At 36.5% G+C, this 22,678-nt stretch overlaps 1 protein-coding gene across 1 annotated transcript in view; it reads right to left on the bottom strand.

Annotated features, from left to right (window-relative positions):
- The window catches only part of LOC139792943 (dynein axonemal heavy chain 5-like), a 158,560-nt gene that overhangs the window by 75,805 nt on the left and 60,077 nt on the right, over positions 1–22,678 (bottom strand). The window contains exons 45-53 of the mRNA XM_071736920.1: positions 18,500–18,634; positions 17,304–17,493; positions 13,966–14,183; positions 12,617–12,928; positions 7,716–7,805; positions 7,387–7,623; positions 6,696–6,863; positions 2,571–2,777; positions 1,266–1,595 (exon numbers count right to left, since the gene is read on the bottom strand). Coding sequence (XP_071593021.1) covers positions 1,266–1,595; positions 2,571–2,777; positions 6,696–6,863; positions 7,387–7,623; positions 7,716–7,805; positions 12,617–12,928; positions 13,966–14,183; positions 17,304–17,493; positions 18,500–18,634 — 1,887 coding nt within the window. The remainder of the gene's footprint in view (positions 1–1,265; positions 1,596–2,570; positions 2,778–6,695; positions 6,864–7,386; positions 7,624–7,715; positions 7,806–12,616; positions 12,929–13,965; positions 14,184–17,303; positions 17,494–18,499; positions 18,635–22,678) is intronic.

Genomic DNA, 22,678 nt, shown 5'->3' on the forward strand with positions numbered 1-22,678 from the left:
AGCAAAAAATACAGGCACTGCATTTAAGAGGCATTCATAAGAGGCATTCATTCGTAAGAATGAAGACATGAAAGTAGCAACAACCAGCTCTTCCAATTTCACATAGGTTTTGCTGAAGTTTCTTTGAATCTTTCAAGTCCCAGGAACATGGACTGAAGAGTACCCAAGGCAGGTTAGCTAAGGATGGCATTAAAGGCTACCAAAAAAAAATTTCAGCATTGCTTAACCTGCGGTGTTGCTCCTGGCCTTTCCTCCAGACCAATTCTCTCACACTCTTTTGTCCCTTCAAAGAACATGTGAGGAAAAGTTCATGTGGAAAAGGAAAAATAGATGAGGAAGAGCAAAGTAAAGAGAGCAAAAAAATAAGAAAAGAAGATTTGAGAAAATCAACAACTCGGCAAAAGCCACATTTTCTTTATAGACAGTTAATTAGAAGTAATAAGTATCATTTCCATTGAGTACAGTGGTCAATAGTTGCCTGGTCAATAGCTTCAATAGCTTCTATTTCTCTGTATAAGCCAAGTTAATACTTATAGTTGTGCTTGGGAAAATCTGACCAAATGGTTTTGGATTAGAAAATATAATTTATCAAATCCCTGCATATCCCTATCTTTCCACCAGTCCCCTTCACTTTTTTCACTAGAAGATTAAATTTGGCACACATTTCTGTGCTGCAATTTTACTCTTAACTTTTCAAAATTCATTCTACAGATGAATTCCATTTTCTATTTCAGAGCAATACTTGCTGAGGAATTGGAGTTAAATGTTTTTACAATCTGTTTGAAATGGAGAAGAAAATATTCAGAGTTTACTAAATACCAGATTTTATTTGTTTTGAACTGATGCTATCTCTGCCAAATTTGATTTCCTTCTTTTAAATTGTATCTTTAAAGTTTCTCACAATCCCAAATATCTTTACAGAAGATTCCTATCTAATTTTTAATTTATCATTCCTTACGCTCTTCACATTTTCTCAACCAGAAGATCTCTAAATCTTCCTGTCATCTATGCCAACTATATTATACTTATAGAATGTAACGCTTACATTAGCTATAGAAGGCACTTCATATGATTATGTTTTCAGTCAGCTAATTAGGTGCTGTCACAACAAATCTAGAACAGAAGCATCAGCCAGCAGTTATATATCCAAGTCACAGGTTCCCAACATGAAGTAAGAACACACATGACCTATACAGAAGACCCAGGTCCTGTTGCTTTGCCATGGTACAGATGTTTCAGAGGCTTCGTAATAGACAGAATTTTACCTTCGCTTTTGTTGCTTGCCAAACCTTTCGAGTTGTAGTGACCAGTGCTGAAGCCAGTTTACATATTTCTGCAGGGAAGCCTCGTTGTTCACAGAAATAGCCTTCAGCTATTGTTTGAAATATTTTGTCAATTGAGGAACTGGAAGGCAGGGTGCAGTTGTAGATGGTGAACTGGCGCTTCAGGCGCTGTGGGATGTCGTTCCGGCCTCCTCCAGGGTGAATCATAGCAGCTACAAACTGGGTGTCAACCACATTTGTGAATTCTCCTGGCTTCTCCAAATTGTAGAAACCTTTCTGTTCCATCAGCTGTCTTACAATCTCATTGGTGATCTACTTAGCACAAAAAAAAAAAAAAAAAAAAAAAAAAAAAAAAAAAAAAAAGATAAAAGAGGCAGTTAAGTATTTCGGGGGTCCCAACTTTAAAGAAAGGAAGAAACCTCTAGTATAATAAACAGCTAGGCAAAAGGAAGGATATCTCTTATCTTTCTTAATTTCAGGTATTCTGCTGGAAACTTTTGCAATTTATAAAGCCATGCATCAAGCTCTCTGATGCAGTGGGTTGGCTGCATGTAAGCTTCATGTGCTAAGTAGTTGTAGGCATGAGATTAGAGCTTCAACTGGATTTTCACAATACCAGTCTAAGAATATGCAGCATTTTAAATTTTCAAGCCAGAATACATATTCAGATTGACACAGGCACTTAAATGGTGACAAAGAATGTTTAGTTTAGCACAAAATATAGTCACAGATTCACTATTATAGAAGGAGTGAGAGAGCAGGACTACAGAGCTGTACTGGGAGAAAGAAATTACTTTTCTCGATCTTAGTATTTTTAATTTAAGTCAGATTTTGAGAGTATATGCCTCCAAGCATTCATCAATACCATGTATGTCAACTGCAACATTAGATTTCACTGAATATTTAGTGTACTTAAAGTTTATAGGGGATGGAAGGAGGAAAGGGTACCTGACTGCTTCTTGGATTCACAATCTTTCTTACCCAGGTTGGTTCCTAATACAGCTAGTTTGGAAATTCTGTAAGATCTTTATGTAACCAAAACAAAAGGCTTAAAAGCTATAATGACTGATGCAAATTGCTTGATGCTGACCCCAGCCTTTTGGTCTGACATCTCATCAGCAAAATGGGGCTTGGGGAAATGGCTTTTAGCAGTCATACTTGGTCTGGCCCGTATTATGATATCTTTTTCCTGAACTTTCCTATTTTCACAGCCCACAGATCAGCATTTTCATCAGCAGCATTAATGGCAAGACCACCAGTTCCCAAATGTTAACATTTTCCTTTTACCTGATCACCCCATTCATTAATCACAGGCATGTTTATGTCATCAATAAAGACAGTCATCTTCTTCCCTGCAGGAGGCCCATACGTGGTGCCCATTCTCTTATCTAAGTAACTTTCTATGCTCCTCTGGAACATATTTGGCAGAGTTGCAGAAGAAAAGTTTAGCCTTTTGGTCACGTGAACATCAGGATTATACTTGCTTGTGTAATCCTGCAAGACAAACCAGTCTTAAGTAAAATGCATCAGTAAATCCAGATGAATTCAGTCAGATGAGGCAGATGCTCTGTACCCCTGCAAAAAAAAAACAAACCAACCAGACAAAGACAAAATCTCAGCCCTGCTATTAACTTCAAAATGTCAAACAGCAGTTTATTTAAGATAAATATACCATTTCCAACTTCTCAGTTAAATATTTTTGCATAGAGCTCCTAAGTATTAACTTTTACAAGCTTTTAACAGACCTCACTAAATTTTACAAGGAGACATGACAACTCAGGATGCAAATAAACTTTGCATTAGTAATCTGAGTTGTTAAAAATTGTAGCTGTTAGTGATGGTCTATTGCACCAGTCTGCAAGGAACTGTATCTTACAACAAAAGCAGCGTAAAGGAATGGTGATGGAAAATTAAACCCATCTTCATTGAATTTACTGATATTTAGCCTCTCTTACTGAAGAAAGGAATCCTTGGGTTTTATTAATGTGTATAATTCCCACAACTGCTGTGGATGCCCTAAAGCAACAAAGTTCCACTCTTCATATTTAGTAAGGTTTTATAATAAAACGAGAAAGAAAAAGATGCAACCCTGGAGTCACACCAAGGCATATTAATAAAGCACAGGAAAGATATCATTTAGCAAGAGTACTGGGACATACAAATAATGTTAAAAATTCCAGATTCCCAACATTACTTCTATTTAAAGATTCAAGTCTTCTGCAATAATTACAGAGGTGAATGTCCTTTGAATTCTTGTCTTCATAACAGGATTGACTAGGGATGCTCCCATTCTGATACCCCAGAAAAATAAACTTTTTGCTGTTTAAGTGCTCCACAAGCAATTCCAGTGAGATATCCACTCTGTGGAGCAACAGAACAGAAGATACAACTAAGCACCCTAAAAATATTTTGATGAACAGTGTTAAACTGTTAATTTTGTTGATACAGTGTTGATACGATGATCTCAGCTTAAGAAAAGGTGCCCTTCAGGAACAAGTTTTCCTCAGACATCACACGAGTGACAGTGTTTGTGCAGTGTAAGTGCAGCAGTCCAGCATTTGGTGAGTCCTTGTGGCAGAAGATGGCCTCAGTGCAGGTTACTGCTCAGACCTCTCCTCACTGCTCCAGCAGGTTGCACAAGACTGATGTAAGAGGTGCAGGTGCCCAGGTGCTGGCAGTGGGGGCTGTGAGACAGTCCCTTGTGAAAAGAGGATGGGTCTTCTTCCCCATGCCAGACACAGCTGATCCCAGCCAGCTCCAACAGACCCCACCTGAGCCTCTCAGCTTGAGTGAGAAAACGCAAAACGCTGCCTGGCAGCTGAGAGACAGAAGTGAGAAAAAAAACAGCCCTGCAGACACCCAAGTGAGAGCAGAATGGGGAGAAGGTGCTCCAGGAGACATTCCCCTGGAACTGATGGAGAAAGACCATGGTGATGTAGGCTGTCCCTCTGCAGCCCATGGAAGACAGCACTGGAGTAGATGCCCACACTGGAGTCCTTGGAGGTCACCAGGCAACAGCAGGTGGATGGATGCACACAGAAGGAAGCTGTAGGATGTGGAAAGCCCATATCAGAACAGGCTCCTGTCAGGAGCTGGAGTTTGTGGAGAGGAGTCAATGGAGGATAAGGTTTTCTGACAGGAACTATAGCCCATGGGGGACCCACACTGGAGCTATCTGCTCCTGCCCCATTGAAGAGGAGTGTGCCCCACAGAAAGGACTTATGCTGGGGCATCTGGTGAAGGTCTTGTGGAAGGGACCTTGGGGGTGAGTAGGGAACAGTGTGAGGAGAAAGGAGCAGCAGACACAAGCTGTTATGGATTGGTTGTAGCCCCCATTCCTCATCCTCCTGCTCTGCCCATGGTGAAAGGAAGTGGAGGAATCAAGACTGAAAAAGCAAAATTGAGCCTGGGAAGGAAGAAAGAAAGAATGAAGGGAGAGTGTTTTGAGACAATTCCAAAAAATTGATTTGTTTTTCACCATCCTATACTATTTTTAATTAGCAATAAATTAAATTATTTTTACCAAGATTGAGTCTGTTTTATCCTTGACAATATTGGTGAGTGACCTCCCTGTCCTTCTCTGGACCCATATTCTTTTGATGAGGCAGGGGGAACCAGCAGCTGGTGAGGGTCTTTTCAGCCAGCCAAGGTCAACTCACCACAATTATGAATACACAACTTCTCAAAAACATGCTTGTGATTTACTCATTATAGTGTTTCAAAATGTTTACATGGTAGCAGTAATAATCAACAGAATACGAATGGGAGTTATATTTGCAAAGGAAGAGGTTATTTAATGGGATTTTTTCTGTTAAACAGTCAGATTCTGGGTTCAATTTTCAACTCTACCATATAAGTTTCAAGGTAAAATGTGAGGTTTTGCAGTTCATGAATTAATAGTGTAGAGAGTCTTAAGAAACACTCTAAGGTATTTACTGTGATATATACTGATACCTTACTCAAATCTGAAGACTGCTGCAAATTACTGCCTGAAAAGTCCTTACTTTTTCATGAAACCAGATGCTTATATCTGGAAATTTCTCTTTCATGAGGTGTAGTAAGACAAAATTCTGGAGAAGGTAAAAGCTGAAGGGCAACTCTTGTGAAGGCAGTTAACATTCACTTCTAACCTTAAATGCAGTCAAATATCTACTGGCATGTAGGAAGGAACATACTCAGCTCTATAGAATAGACAGGGTAAGCAACTCCCAAGAATCAGCTCCAATTATTTTTAGGGACAGGAATGGCAGCTGAATGCTGGAGGTTGCCAGTATCTGGCCAAAATCCAGAATGCACAATATCAAGACCACCACCCAGATCCCGCCTCTTCACTCTGCTAAAATAGTTCTCCAGCTGGTGCCAGGAACAGAAGTTGGCATGACACCAGCCTGCATGTTGGCATCAACAGCTAAGCTGAAAAAGTAGTATTAATGGCTGCTGGCATTTGTACAACTCACTTTATGTCAGGGCTCAGACAGCACATGGCTGAGGGACACAAAGTGGCTCCAGATTCTAAGAAAGTCAAAGGTCAGTTTAGTCCAGTGTTTTTCAGATATTTCCAATTTCAAGACCTCTAGAAAACATCCACTCAAGGTACAGATGCCTGCATGGCAAATTCAGCTGTCCCGACAGTGGAGTGGTTTTATTTAGCTGCCTCTCATTGGCCAAAGAGTCAACAGATTCCCCTGGAAATCACAAACATGCTGAAAACCACTGCACTTGCATTTTTTGAAATAACAGATGCCAAGTTTGGTAAGACATCTGGGTTTGTTCAGCCTTTTGATTATTGGGTCTTCTCCAGTAAGTTACTAATTTTTTAATGTGTCATATGATTAACCTGTACCATTTTATAATATGGAAAGTGTATATTTGTTAATTTAATAGAAAACCTGTAATTATTTTTTTTACAGAAGTAAAAATTTGTAATTTTCAGTGAAGGAATTAAGAAAGCAGATAATAAACACTAAATTTACCTTTTGGAAAATTACCCTGAGTAAAGAGGGAAGTTGTTTATTTCTCCTCAGTTTGGCTTGTGAAGAAAGCCTGTGCAACTAAGGTGTACGAAAGATCAGCTGAGACATGGCGACAGAGGGAGAAAAAAATATACTCTGTGGATCATTGTTTCTCTTAGCAAAACCTTTACTTTGACTTTTCAGAAGAAAAAAAAGTGTTTTGGAAGACCATTTTCCATGTGACCTTGTGGCCACGGATAGCAAAGTTTAACTCTTCATACTAACATAAATATTAAGGTTTTTTTGTGTATAGGCAATGTGAGTACTGACCTCAGAATGTTAGTATGTAATTTGAAGAAAAATGAAATTACTCTTACATTTCAACAAAACATTTGTGCCAATGTCAGTTGTTCCAATGCTATCCTACAATGATATTACATATTTTTTCCATTCCACCTACCTTAATCATAACTGTTTTTGCTGTGCCCTGTTCCCCAATTAGCAGAACAGCTTTTCCTTGCTTCATGATAGTGTGCATTAGAAAGCTGGTTCGCACACTGTCTACATTTGGAACCAGAATGGAAGTATATTCTGGTACTGAATCTTTAGGGTAAATATATTCAGGGACCTGTGTAAGAAAGACATTCAAAAAGTCTGAGATTTTCTACCTGCCCACACAATCACTTTGCATCAAAAACCAAATGTACTTTATAAAACGTACATTAGCAAAATTTATATTACTGAAAACAAAGTACTCATTTATAATCAATCAGTATTTTGCCAAGTTTTTCCTAAAAAAGTGTTACACCAACAGTTCATTTTCACTCCATTATACTCCATTACAAGAAGACAGCTTTTCCTTGCTGGGAGTTCTTAAATAGCAGGGCAATATGCAGCAGACAAAGCTAAGATCACTTTCATTACACTTCCAAAGCTATTTCAAATGCATATTCTATTCTCTGCCAAAGGTATTTATGAAGAAAAGAAAAAAATCTTTCAGAAAAAAAAAAAAAAAAAGAAACTCTAGAGCATTTGGTAGGGTTAATCTTCCTAACAAAATTATGAAAAATTATGTTTTAAATAATATGCCTTTTACCAGATTCATTTCTCATATGCTCATTATGAATCTTACCATGTCATAGCATACAAACCTGCTTTGACCAATGCTCCCATTGACCACAGGCATTGATAGCAAATTCAAATATGGTTTCTTCTCCAGTCACAGCTGGAAGTTCTTTCACTGCAGAGTGCCTCCTTAGGAACAGCTCCATTTTCAGCCTGTCATCTGGTTCCAAAAGAGCTCCAGTTGACCACATTATAGCAAAAACGAACAAGCGAGTAACATGTTCCTCACTGAGCTGCCCCTCGTATGGGTCAGACAATAAACCCTGCAATGAAGATGTCAGATGTAACAATTGCCCTTCTGGAACAATGTCCCAGCACAAACAACACAAGGAGACAAACTAAATCTCATATCTACCTGTAGGAGGTCAATAGCTTGTTTGATGTACATACATTCTAAAATCGGCATTTTTGGTGTTACAGCAGAGAAAACAAAATCTATCACATCCTGGAAAGGAAAAATATCACTTAGAGAATATATTTACCATTTTCAATGATACAATTTATTCTTAAATGAGGCCAATTCTAGGATTATAAGTGTTCATATTTAGACCATGAAATTTTGCTAAGAATAACCTACTAGAAAAATAACTTTGACGTATCCCAGTCAGCAAAATTATTCATATGAGCTCCATTGCCATTTTTGTAGTGGGAATATAAAAGCACCAGAATAGTTAAAATCATAAAGATATAATGCAGAAACTCACCAAAATAAATGTCTATCTGCCAGGACTGCACCATAAGGTACCTGTCCCTCTTTAAACCAATATTCCTGGTTTTCTCTAGAACACTGACAGGATCCAAAGAGAATTTTGCAATTGATTTTAAAGAAATCTGGACCTTCCTCAAGTTAGTCCAGTGACGGCTCCCATGCCTGCCTTTTCCAAGCATTCTGCAACATCTTTAGCAAAGTTTCAAACTGATGTACAGTTCTCACTGGGATTTGTAGTGTAGAGTTATTTTAAAATATCAATTGCCATCTGTAGCACAGACTGATGTAAATTATAACCTTATCTCATCTTCTTTTAACAAGTTTTACCCAAGTCCCTCCCTGTGGGTTCAATTTGCTTCTGGAATTTTCATAAAGCAGTGCCTACTCAATTCTGGGAATTAAAGCACAACAGAGACACTATGGAGATATTAATTTCAGAGGATTTCCATTTGTGGCTCCCATGTCCTAAGACAATTAAGACATTCAATCACATTGTAAATTGATGTAAATGATCACCTAGATATTATTAAAAATCAGTAAGATGCTTACCTACATACCCACAAGCTGTTCTCCAATTTTCAGCTTATTCCTTTTTGCCACTAAAATAATCTTAGTTCCCTATTCTGAGTATTTACTGACACAGAGACTTAAGATTTTTACTCATCCTCCTGACTTCCCTCTCGCTAGAATAGTGGGTAACACACACAACAAATATTATGAGAAAAAAAAAATCACTTAAACTTTTTAATCTAGCATAGAGCTCATGAGGCAGTGGTCTGAGAAAGAAGACAGTTTGAATGTGGGGATACATAGAAGGAGAGAGGCTTAGAAAACAACTTTTCATGTTATTTCTTGTCCAAAAGTGCTTCCACCTCTGTGTGTTGCTTTTTGTGGCTTACCCTCTTAACTGTCTGGTTTGCCTCCAGAAGCACACAGGGTGCTCAAGTGGCAAATGGGAGGTTTGTGGGTTCCACAAGGAATAGGTAGAAACAAGGCACTGAAGGCTGTGTGTGAAATTTGCCTCTGAAAACCTTCAAAATTTGGACCTAAGTCTCTCTGAGATTCTGTTTCTTCATCTTTAAAATAGTGTAGATGTCTCACAGGACACTGCAAATTGTTTAATAATTGATTGGAGACATTCATAATAAAGATATTTCATGAACCAAAGTAGTCTTTGCTTTCAAGAGTCGGATTTTCACCAGAAGGAATTTCATCATACTTATTATCCCAGTGAGATCTGAGTAATTCTCCGAGTTTATGAAAAAGTAAAATAAGTTCCACATATGCTAATACTTCATTACTATTAATTTTAAAACAACACATGGCAAAAAGTAGGATGCAAGATCAAGATAGCAATTAGCATGAATTAACTACCCATTATTGTACTTTGCTTAGACAGAGGGTACGGAAAAAAATTAGTTGGGCCATGATAAACACACACAAATTGCAAAGAGTTTGGGTCAGGAATTTTCTATCCTTTTAGAGGAGACCACAAAATTAAGGCAGATGTTGACCTTTTTGCCAAGTGTACTGCGGTCCTCACTGGACTGTAGGATGCTCAACAAGAAGTTGGCAACATACTCAAAGGGTTTAGACAAGCACAGGAAGAATGAAATGATGAAAAGTTATTAGTATTGGGAATATTAATTTGAACATCAGCATTCAAATGTTAAAACTAAGAATCTCTTTGGATTATGTATTCAACTCTATGCTCCAGAGCCAATAGCAGCTTTTACCAAAATAAGATTAGGGGGTGAGATTTAATGTAGAATAGGTCATGTCTGACACAAGATTTTATTAAAAAAAAAAAAAAAAAAAAAAAAAAAGTATGATATAAAAGGAAAGAATGTAATTTAAAAATCACTCGATTTTTTTCATTTATACAATACAGAAACATGCTGAAACTGATGTTACTCATGTAACATCCATCACTGGTTTGAGCTTCACACTTTGCAGACAAACTAAATAACATCACTCAGGTAATTATTGTAATTATCTCAGTTCTTTGAAACCGTCTCAGATAATTACTTCCATCAGCTAAGCATTTCTGTTGCTTACAGGCAGCAGCATCATTCACACACAAGAAATTGGCAATATAGCTTCTAAATTTAAGAGAGTAAAGACCTTAGATAGGGATAGGAGTTTATTTGAAATTACTTGAATTACTAAAAAAATTACTGAAGGAAATGTTGCTGAAAAGAAAGAACTGGGAAAGGAAGGGTGAAAGTCCAGTTCTTCACATCACTGTTTTAAAAAAACTCTGCGGAACAGAAAGGACTCAAAGATAATTTCAATTCAAAATAACATTGTTTTGCAGGTGTTATTTTGGGAGGTTTTTGCTTGTTTTTAATTTACCCTTATCTTTTGGACTACCTCTTGTCTTCTATATAAAAATTAATGGCTTACAGTGAAATTTATAATGTAAATTACAAAAATAAATACTTTCTTCCATTTTTTCACAACTATATTGTACTATTGCTGTTCCTTCACTAATAATGTTTATATCCAATATGCAGACTTTCAGGGGCAAATATTACTTTTTAAGCCTAAATAATGTGTGTTTCTTGTAGACAAACCTGAATTACTGCAGCAGTTGTCTTACAACTACTTTGGTTGGATTTAGTTTTATTTCAAAAATTCTTTATAGTTATATTTAAAGATTGATTCTCCTTAATTGCTGTATTTCCAACTATGCCCCAATCCTCATTTCCTTCTAAAGCTAAGATATCTGTAAGCTGCTTATATCCACACTTTTCTTTTTAGCATTAAATTCAACATGGTTTGTATTTGGGGTTTGACTACCACTGTTGATATATCTTATTTCACAATTTTTCTTTTAAAATTTATTTATATGTTTGTTTGTTTGTTTTTTGGTGTTGGTTTTTTATGTGGGGAAAAATAGTAACTATAAAAATACCTGAATACAAAAGTAGTGTTACCCTCATCTGTAAAATCACTGTTATGGTTTCTATTATCTGAGAAGAAAAGATAGCTCATTAAAAGTGAAAGAAAACTGACAGCATGGCAGCTTTCATTTACATTTTGATAGTTCCAAATGCAGCCTTCAGCACAGAACTAACTTCGTATTTCACTGCATTTTTATCTCTCAATCTAATAAAAGACATATTTTTCTGGACTACTGCTATTGCTGCAGGCTTGGGTATTTCAGACGTGGTTATTATTTTTTCAGAGCAAGTTGTTGCATAAAAATAAATAGAATTGTGGCAAATAAGCAGTAAATTGATGTCCATATACAATACTTTGGAAGCATATTTTAAAATTCATTATCAAAATTGTTTGTTCTGCCACTGCAGTAAATACTATGTCCTATTATTATGTTTTGGAGGTATAACAAAATGAATAGTTTGTTAAATATTGGTTTTAAAGTAAATGGCCACTGAAATGAAACAGATCTGCAATAAGACATTTGTTAAGGCATTCCAAAACTTGCACTTATCATGAGTTATAAAGAAACTTCCGGATATGTCACTCAAAATTCATTTAAAACTGCATTTGTACAACCCAGCAGTGATGCAAAATATTACAAGATAAATCCCCATGAAATCCAACACCAATTACACTAGTAAACTGGCAAGAGGGAGCCAAGGGAAAAGTAAAGTATCTAAGTTGCATTTGTTCCACAGATGTTGAGGAAATCAAAAGATAGCAACAGTGAAAGACTGCAAAACAATAACTGTTTCTTTTTTTAAAAATCTGAAGAAAAAATTTAGAATTTCAGTGTAATTGAAGACAGTATATTACTGAGATTATGCTTTTACATCCACTCTTGAGTACAACCATCCACAATACTAATCAAACCTTTTTAATGATTCTGTATGCTAAGGCCAGATGGAGGGGAAAAAACATTCAGAATTCCCCCTTTGGATCTGCTGTTTGAACAGCCTACTCAGAGAATGTATCAAAGTGATGCCATCTCAAAAATCTCCTTCTGAACAGAATAATGGATTATAAAACAACACTGTAGTCATCTGGGCTGGGCTTCAGAACACCACAGAGCATAGAACTGCCTTTAATTGGTATGAATTATAGCAGATCTTTAAAAAATAACTAACAGGCCAAATGCATTCTTTTTGCAGCAGAAAATGAGGAAGATTCCAGCAGAGTGAATCTAACTTAATTTCTTTCTGAATTTACTTCTTTAAATTTAAAACAACCAAGGAAATTTATCCATTCCCTTTATGTATTTTACCTCTATCAAGAGGTAAAATTTCAGTAAGAATTAGAGCCAAACAGAAGTTCTCTGTTTTGCCAACATACATTATAAGATAATCATAGATTGAACAATTCATTGCCAACAAAACTGTGCAGACAAAACAAAGCATCCAAATCATTCATCTGTTACAGTTTCACTCATTCATTAATGTTAGAGATAATTTTCCCTATTGTTTTAAATCCTTCATCCTTATTTTATTGCATAAACAAAGAGAAGTAAATAATTGCAAAAGCACTGAGGAAGAAAGAATGCTTCATTAAATAAAGAGTAAGAAATGAAATATTTTCCCCTCTCGAGTTCTTGAATTAAGTACCTGAAACACAGCATTAAAGCAGTTCCATAAAACATCTGAGTATGTAGTAGGCAGTGTTTGCAGCCAAGCTCTTAAAATAGGCTTCCAATCTAACACTGAAGAACTCATGAAGACCATCCCATTACGAGAAACTGTTGCAGGGGAAGCATTGTCAATGTTGTGAGGTTCAAAAATAATTTTGCAACTGGGTGACATTGGAATACGATCTCCGTTGGCCAGAGTAAGGGTCTTATTATCATCCAGAACAGAGTTCAGATTTTCAATCCATATTGCATCAACAGGGCCATCCAAAACTATCCAGATATGCTCACCCTAAAAAAGGGAGACACAAACACAAGCAACATATACAATGTTATATATACAATATATATACTTATATATATACACACTATATATATACACACACTATATATATACATATACACACTATATATACCTATACACACTGCATATATATATATATATATATATATGTATATATATATATACACAATGACCAAAAAGATACATTTACATAATCTCAGAGAACATACTCTTGGATCTACATTAGAAGTTATAATTTGGTGCTGATTAGCTTAGCATTATCTGCAGTTTTTATAATTTGCTCAGTGATTTTAACTCTTTTTTTTTATCCTGTGTCACATCAAAAAGTGTATTAAAGAATACTGACAAAACTTAATTGGGAACATTCTAACATAAAGCTGTCCCTTTCTGCTGCACAAATACATCATCCAGTCCAGCATCCAATAAGGTGGATTAAATATTTCCCATTAAATACAGTTACAGACACCAGCAGTCAGACCTTGTGGGATGTTACCTCAGTATTTCACATAAAGCTTCACATTTGCCACGTAAGAACTGAATGAAAATTTGAAAGATTTCACTGTAATTACGATTCCAAGAAACATTGTCTGCAGGCTTGGTAATGGAATGGAAATGTCTATATTGACAGAGCTTCTTCCATTCTGCTATAATTTGTGAAATAGAGTGGCAATGACATAAAACCAGACAGAAGAATTAACATTCCTGTCCTCACATCAAAACACAAAGTAGCTCTTGCTTTTGCAATTGAATGACAGGACTACCTGCTTACAGAAGGAAGCAAAACCCTTAAAATCTTTTCCAATTTAGTTCTGGAAACTCAAGTACTTGGAAAGCCTTGTGCTTTCTGGCAGACACATGCAATTGTGACTCTGGAGAACAGTTATTCAGACACAAAGCAAAACTAACACTGTATTTTCCCATCTGATTTTATAATGCAAGATATTTCACATAAATTACAGTTAATGAGACCTTACAGAAACAGTATTAAATGTCCCTATTAACCACCATGCTACAATATCCATTACCTTCTTTGCTTTTAAAGTTTTTCTCCATAATGTAGAGAAAATACCATCTGTCCAATCATTTGTAGCAACATCAAGGGTACCAAACATCTGGGAAGCTGTGATTGCCTTTGGGTTCATTCTCATCTCTTTATGAGGAGCACCACAAGCTGTCATTGCTTTCATCAAAATATTAATGCATTTTGTCTTTCCTGCACCAGTTGGACCTAGAGTCATCATACCTTAAAACAATACAAACATGGTTTAAAATTAAAAGGAAAAATGCCATGCTACCATCAAATAGTTCTTTGTATCAGTGATCCTTGCTTTATTTTTTCAAAAATCAATGCAAAAAAAAAGAAATGTTTATCACTCAACTTGCTAAGTGTTGACTGAAACTGAATTTTAAAATATTGTTAAAAGGCCTCTATGAATGTATGCTCTGTTATGATGTGCATTCCTATGTGGGTCTGCATCCTCCCTCAAGCAATTCTGTTTCTTTTTCTAACTGGTAAAGACAACTGCCTTTTGATGTTTGCATGCAATGACATTGACGTGATTGGTTGTAAACAAAACCACTAATTTCTAAATGTATTTTGTGAGAATGAGTAGTTCCCAATGATATAAAGAATCAAGTGTACCTTTCTGAAGTAAAAATAAAAAAAAATATGTACCTTTATCCATTCATGTTGAAATTTAATTGCATTATTCTTACATAAACAACAGTTAACATCAATCACACTTTTAATTTCATCAGTGAATTGCCTAAGGAAAAGAAGCCATGTCTTCATTAATGATGACACTTTGATCCTACAGTTGATCCTTTTTAGTTATATTTTTTAAATCAACAATTCAAGAGGCCCAGAGACTGTCCAAAAGCAGACGGGACATTCAAACTTACACTTCTAAATTTATGTAAAGAAGCTTGATAACTACCATTAATCCTAAAGGAAACTGGATAACATAGTCTTTAGGTGGCTTTGAAAACCTCTTCAATAAGGGTTGAAGAGAGGGTATTTGTGGAAAAAACAATCCCAAACCCAAGTTACAAATCTAAGCCAGTACAATGCAGATTGCCTCTAAAACTAAAGGAAAATGAGAATTCCTAAATACTGTTTGGGTCACCAGAAAATCACTCAGTCATGACTTATGTTCCATATGGAGAGATTTATTCTAAGCCCCTCAATATTAATGAAATAGCTTTTCTGCTAGTTTCAACTACATTTGGATCAAATTTATGCAAAAGAAATTTCAAGATCCATGGCACTGAGTCTCCATGTATACATGTGCTGTGCCTGTGTGCATGAGCACACCACTTTCATATATTGCCTCTCTTTCAACCAAGAGAAGTCGTGTATTTTACACATTTTTCCTGTTATGATTTCATATGGAACATTGAACCTGGATGTAAATTATTAACACAGCACAGCATTAACCATTTCTTTCATCCAACCAGCAATCTGAACTAAACCTTTGAATAATTAAGATCTCAGACTATGCTATGCAAATGAGTATTTCCTTTTATTTGGTCTGTTAGTTTAAGCTTATTATTCAGTTATTATGGTGTTAAAATGGAGGATAAAAAGGATGGCACCTTCATAAATCTTTGTTACTTCAATTGCATTTCCTTTATATTTTTTCCTTCACATATGAAAAAATCCTTAGTTGTTAAAGCTTGGTGGGATGAGGGACATTTCAAAGCAGGTTTCCTTTTTTTCTATGCCACTATGAATTATAAACCTGGGTTTAATACTATCTTTGGTACCCATCCTAAAACAGGACGAACTCTACTCTTTACAGTGCCTTTTGTGCACTGTAAAAATGTATTTTCACAGAACCACAGAATGGTTGAGATTGGGAGGGACCTCTTGAAGCCACCTTTTTTCGACCTCCCTGGCCCAGCAGTAGGTAAGCTTATTTCTAGTCACGTGGGGCTTTAGAAGACATGGGTGTCCAAAAGAGCTGGTTGATAGTCAAGCACCACTTCCTCCAAGCTTAAGATCTGTGCATCCCTATGAGTAAGAAATCAAGCAAAGGAGAAATGAGACCTGCGTGGATGAGCTAGAAGTTTAAAAAAACACTAAATGGAAGAAGGAAGTTTACAGAATGTGGAAAAAGGGACTGCCCATTTGGGAGAAATATAGGAATGTCATTGTTATCAGAGTATTCACAGATGCAATGAGGAAGGCTAAAGCCCACCAAGAATTAAATTTGGAAAGAGATGGCAGGGACAACAAGAAGGGCTTCTTCAAGTACCAGAGGAGAACAAGTTAACAGTGAGCCAGCAATGTGGCCTTGTAGCCCAGCAAGTTAGTGGCATCCTGGGGTATTATCAAGAGGATTGTGGCCAGCAGGTTAAGGGACGTTATCCTCCCACCCTGCTTTGTGCCAGCGAGGCTGCATCTGGGGTGCTGTGCCCAGTTCTGGGCCCCCCAGCACAAGAAGAAGAATCCAACAGAGGGCTGTGAAAATTGTTAGTGCATGGGAGCATCTCTCTTGTGAGGAAAGGCTGAGACCTGGGTCTGTTTAGCCTGGAGAAGACTGGGAGAGGGGATCTTACAAATGTTTATAAGTATCTACAAGGCAGACACGAAGAGGATTATGCCAGATTCTTTTCAGTGGTTCCCAGCAACAGAACAAGGGGCAACAGGCACCAACTGGAACACAGGCACTTCCATCTTAACATAAAAAATTATTTACTTTGAGGCTGATAAATCACTGAAACAGGCTGCCCAGAGAGGTGGTGGAGTCTCCTTCTCTGGAGATTGCCAAACCCTGCCTGGACCTGATCCTGCACAACCTGGTCTAGGTCAATTTGTTTAAGTAGGGGGATTGGACTAGATGACCTGCAAACCTCTAACATTCTATGGTCCTAAGACCATATTAAACAAAAAGAACTTGGAATTGCGCTGCATTCTTGGTAGTATCTATCAAAGTAAAGCTCTGAGAGATTTTTTGTAATCTTCTCAGCATCATAATCTCACAATAACATTAAGTGTGAGCTTCATGACTGAACTGTGTCTGAGGACAATCATTGTTTTCAGAACACTGAAAAAAATTGGCTGTTTATGAATTGCAATGTATAATCTACTTTTAACTTTTTTCCCAGAAATTCCAGTCACTGAAGGCCAAACTCATATTTCCCAGAAAAGTTTCATACAGCAGAGCTAAAATCTCACTATGTGTGCACTGCACACCAAAAAATGTCTTAGGAGTTCTCTTGCAAAATGCTCACATAGGCTTAAAAAATTACATCTATTCAACTTTAAAATACATTTTTGTGGAAATAATTTGCATTCTCTAGCACATAATATAAAAAATATGCTTTTATGCAGTCTCAAAAGCCCATCTAGCATACTAACCATGTCTGACTTGCTGAGTTTCATACAGCTGAATAAGTTTAAGTATCCATGGTGGATGATGAATAAGCCCTGCTTCCTCTGCCTGTTTCTGAATGGCTGACTGTAGTTGAGGATACCCAACTTTATCCAGAGTAATTCCAGGGAATAAGTCATTAATGAGACTCATAAATAAAGGTTCATCTTCATCCACCTGCCAAGGATAAAGTAAATTACATTATTGGTTCATTCATATTATTATTACAGCTGTAAATAGTCTTCAGGAATATGCTACTTAAAATATGACAGTGGAAAACTCCATCTTTCCCAAACAAATATCATAATTATCAACCAGTTTCATTAAGTGAATTACAGACAACAGAATCACAAGCAATAATTTCTAAACACTTAAAATTTATAAAAATGTTAACATTTTAGTATAGTTTTCTTCAATATATGCATTCACAATTCTTCATTTGTCACACAAACCAGGAAGATTTATTCAAATTGTATTTCGCCTTTGATATTTTATGATTTTTTTTCTTCTGTAAACAAATGAAGCATGCCTATAGGTTTGAACACATGTACCAATGTGCTGAATAGATTAATATCAGAAGCACAGTAATTGGCTCCATCACAAAACTAGCTCCCAAGGTAAATACACAGAGTACAGATATGCTATAACCTTGCAATTACAGCAATAAAAAGATGAATACTTTAAATAGTAATACCAAAAAATATTGGACTATAAAAGCAGGCATTAGCTGCTTTCAATTACCTTACTTAGAGCAATTTTTATGGTGTTCTGAAAAGGCAACAGACTCCCAAGATACTTATAAATTGAAATTCTGGATTAGGAAGGATCTTTAATTACATTATTAGAAGTTAACACAATATATTTTTCCTTTCTCTCCTTTGATAGGGCAGAAAAAAATAAAACCAAGAACAAACTGGATGACCAGGTTAGGTTCCCTAGATTCTGATGGTATTTCTAATGATTTTTTCAGCTAAGACTTGTCATGTGTTTTCCTCTCTTTAAAAGACAAACGTTCAGAGTGTAACTGTATTCTGACTCTCCACTCACTGACAGATGATATTAAAAGCTGCAAAATAATTTATCCAGCTGCTGAAGAAAAATGTATTTTCTAAGTGCATAATACATACACTTAAAAATGCAAACAAAGTACTCATTTTTGGAAAGATCACCAGTGTTACAGTACCAGTTTGGAAAGATTCATGTCCCGCAGAACTCTCATCACTACAGTTTTCTCTGGCTCTTTGGGATTAGATCTTTTGGCTGCTCCAAGGGTTCTTAAAACAGACAGGATATTTCGAAGCCCAAAGTCATAGTGAACCTTGAAATAACACATAAGCACAATTGGTACCACAAAGATATAACATTTTAAAATCAAGAGAGGGCTGAAAACTGAACTGATTAAATTAATAATTATGCTCTTGAATTTCCAGACATCATTATTCTTACAGATCTTCATCTTTTCAACAGAATTTTCAGTTCCATTGCTGTCCTGAAGTATCCTGAAGATATTTCCCAGTGTTACACGTCCATAACTGCCAGCCTTACCCCTTTTTGTGGCAGAATACCACTTTTACAAGTCATCTGTAATTGCTTCATCTTCTGTAATTTTCCTAAATTCATAATCTGCAAAATGCACAAAGAGCAAACCACAGATCTGCAGACTACCCTCTGTTTTCAGCTCCTGCAAGGACTGTTGCTCTCTTGATATATGGTACTGGGATTTCTGATTCAGAGGACCAGTATCTTGCTGATATGAAGAAACATACCAAAATTATTCAGATATAATTTCTTCTATGTAAGCCTATCCTTTTCTGTGCTTCATGACTTTCTGCTCTGTGAAGGAAAATTTTTTTTATGGAAAAACTTGTTTCATACAGAAGGAATTTTATTCCAACAGCCATGTGCATCATAGAGGTGAAACTAACCAGTCTTGGATTTAAGCAGGTAAGGGCTGGAATACTACTGATGCAGCTGCATCAGAGGAGAAAAGAAAATTAAAAGAAAGTTTGTGGGTCAAGATAAAGATCACTCACCAGTTACCATCATGGGGAAAAAAGACTTGACTTGGGGAAAACTCATTTAATATTGACCAACTAAAGTATATTTGGATGGTGAGAAACAAAGTGAATATTAAAACAACACCTTTCCCCAGCCCTCACTCCCATTTTCCAGGCTGACAAATTGGAACAATACATTGAGTACAACCAAAATTTTGTGAAATAAATAACTTCTTGATTAGGTTTGCTGATTATATCAATCTGGGGAACAAAACCACAACCAGATTCAAAATTACCACAAGAAATTCAAATTATCTATGTGTGATGTAATTAAATAAAGTGCAAAATACAACACAGACAGAAATAATCAACTGCACAAACAAAGAAGATTAATAACTCTTCATACAGTTGAGAGAAAACAGGTCAGGTGAAGAAAAATTGTGTAAAAATATCTGACCTTGGAATGAAGCCATAAGCTCCCCAATGATTTATCTACAATTACAGTGGGCAATAAATATTAAAATGTCCTTTTTAGAACAGATGAAAGGACATTGCCATTGCAGTGGCAGTTCTGCACTATGCCCAGAAATCAGATTCCACACTTGCAGAATAACTCTACTGAAGAAAATTTAGAGAATAAGACAATTAGCTGACTAGAAAACACACTGTATCAGGAAGATGTAAATCAAAGTCTACTGTAGAAGTAGGAAGAGAAAATGTGTAGGATGAGCTATGATAAGTCTTCAAGGTGCAAGATATGCCTGTAAAAAGGTAAACAGACAGAATAGACAGGAAGTGATGCACTTAACTACAGCAAGGAAGAATCAAAATAACTTTTCTCTAAAACTTTATCAACACAAGGAAAATGAAACTGTGGAACAGATTGCATGGGAAACTGCAGGCTGTAAATGGAAATGTCAAGGAAAGTCACAAAAAATTGTAGTAAATTATTTAGGTAAGAATTATTTTCCTTTTGTAAAGGTAAATGGATGAACACTCAAGGCTCCACCCAGCCTCATTTTCTTTTATTCGACCAGGTGCCACATTGTTACAGTTGAAAAGTTAGACATGAATGTTCAGCCAGGTACTGCCAGGAAATCTCATTTGCAGATGGAAACATTAAGATATAAGGATTAACAACTTCCTGTGAAGTCTGGAAAGCAAATTACATGTTGATGACAAAGTATGATATAATTTAGCAAATGATAATGTCCTAGTGAAATATCCAGAATCATGACATGATGTGTCTCTTTTTCTCCTTGCTAGATGACCATAATTGACATACTGGACTGAGTCCAAAAAGTATGACCAAGTGACAGGAAGAGATAATGGTCAAAATTTGCTGCAGGGGAAATTACAATGGACTGTATAATAAAAAAATTCTTCACAATGAGAGTGGTCCTAAACAGAAAAGGTGCTCAGAGAGACTGAACATCTCCACCCCTTCAGAGATGCAAAACTCAACAAGGGCATTATCAACCTGTTCTAAATTGATCCATGTTGAGTTATAAGAAGGACAAGATGACCTCTGAAAGTCTCTCCCAACTTACATGAGTCTATGATTCTATAGAAGTGATGACTTTGTTAAATTTGAAGAAACACTGTCACACCTATCAAAAAATTTAAAAGAAACTAGAATTACTTTTAAAGACAATTTTCTTGTGCATTCCAACTGACTTACATGATGCAGGTTCAAAGCAACCATAATTTATTTTTCTTAATCAGTCTGCCAGTTTTACAACTGCTTTGCATTTCAAGAATGGCACAGAACAACTAGAATTTACTGACAAAAGTGGATTACAAGCTATTCCATTACTGCATTGTTTGTAGCAGCAGGTAAATGTTTACACCTGGTCAAAATGGATTGCAGTGGTAGAGCTGATGCTCTTGTAAAGAAGAATTAAAAATCTGCAAATAAAAATCTGAACAATAGAAGCATAATTTGCTGTTGGGGGGGAGGGGGGGGAAAGCAAGAGGGGGGGCATCAGTGGTTTTCTCCATAGGAAAGCACATTAAACAGAGGGATTATAGCCTGATTTGCTTTCAAGATTTGTTAGGTTTTTCTCTACAGTTTCTATGGCTTTCTCCAAACTGGGTGAGCATCTGTGAAAGGAGGGAGTCTGGAACTTTAGCTAGAATTCCCATAACAAAGACAAAGAATTAAGCTGTGGGGGCTCTGTCAGAATAACTGTTTCACAGGTTTGTGGACACCTTGGGCTTCCTACATTTGCAAAGGTTTATTCTATGGTTTTCTTTATTGAAGGAGATGACAGTCACTTAGGGTGCCTTTGGCTTTTTGTGAGTCAGACTTCCTCTGTCTATAGAGTCTGCATTTGTGTGTGTAAAATGTCTGGAGGACTTCATGTATTCCTTCTGGCAATTCCTTTTAGATTTTGTGGAAGGTAAATTTAGCTGGTGAATACTTGGGTTTTTTTAAATTTTCTTCTGTTGATGTATATAGCATTTGCTGGAAGCAGGCAATGTTCTGCCATTTCCTATTGCACTGATTCCTTACATGACCCTGTTCTTTCAAATCAGCTGCCTAGATACCCAGCAGTATTTACTTCAAATTTAAAATTTACCATTAAAATTCAAATAGATAAGATCCATTGGGAAGAACAGATTAATATGGCTCTAGGAAAGCCTGTCTGTACTTTATAGTTCTACTTTTCTGGATAGACATAAGCAATTTTTGTTCCACAGTAGTCTTACAAATATCTTACAGTTCATGGGACTCCCATACCTACTCAGATGAACCCATTAGATCTCATTTACCACATTAGATGATTTCCTCAGCCTACAACAAACTTTACGAGGAACTGTAGGAACTCAAAATATCCCATTACTACTGCAACTATGAATGCTGGGGGGGGGAGAAACTCTCAGTCAAAGGAGGAAGTGGTAGACTCAATTGAAAAGCAAAAGATGCAGTCTGAGATGGACAAAAGAAACTTCAAGAATGAAAAAAACCCAAAAAACCAAAAAACCAAATCACTTCAAAAAGCAGCTGTTCTCAAACGTATGAGGAAGGGCTGTGAGGGCAGCATCATGGCAAAAGCTCTCACATTTTTCTTGGGTAACCAGTAAAATTAGGTGCCAGCTTGAAATGCCTTTTCCATCCATGCAGCACTGGAGAAAAAAGTGAGAAATCAACTAGAGGTCTGTGTGCAGTTACACAGTTACAGTCTAACTGGGATGAGAGATATACTGTGCTTTCAAGACTGGAGTGCTACAATGGATGGGTACAGGTTCTTCAGAAAGGGTAAGAAAGGAGGGCCAGAGTAGGAGTTGCCCTTTAACAGTGAAATAGTGGGAATGCTATGCCTTAGGATGGCTGATGAGCCAATTAAGATTTGGGTTAGGAA

Source organism: Heliangelus exortis, chromosome 2 (genome assembly GCF_036169615.1).
Source record: "Heliangelus exortis chromosome 2, bHelExo1.hap1, whole genome shotgun sequence".
NCBI lineage: Eukaryota > Metazoa > Chordata > Aves > Apodiformes > Trochilidae > Heliangelus > Heliangelus exortis.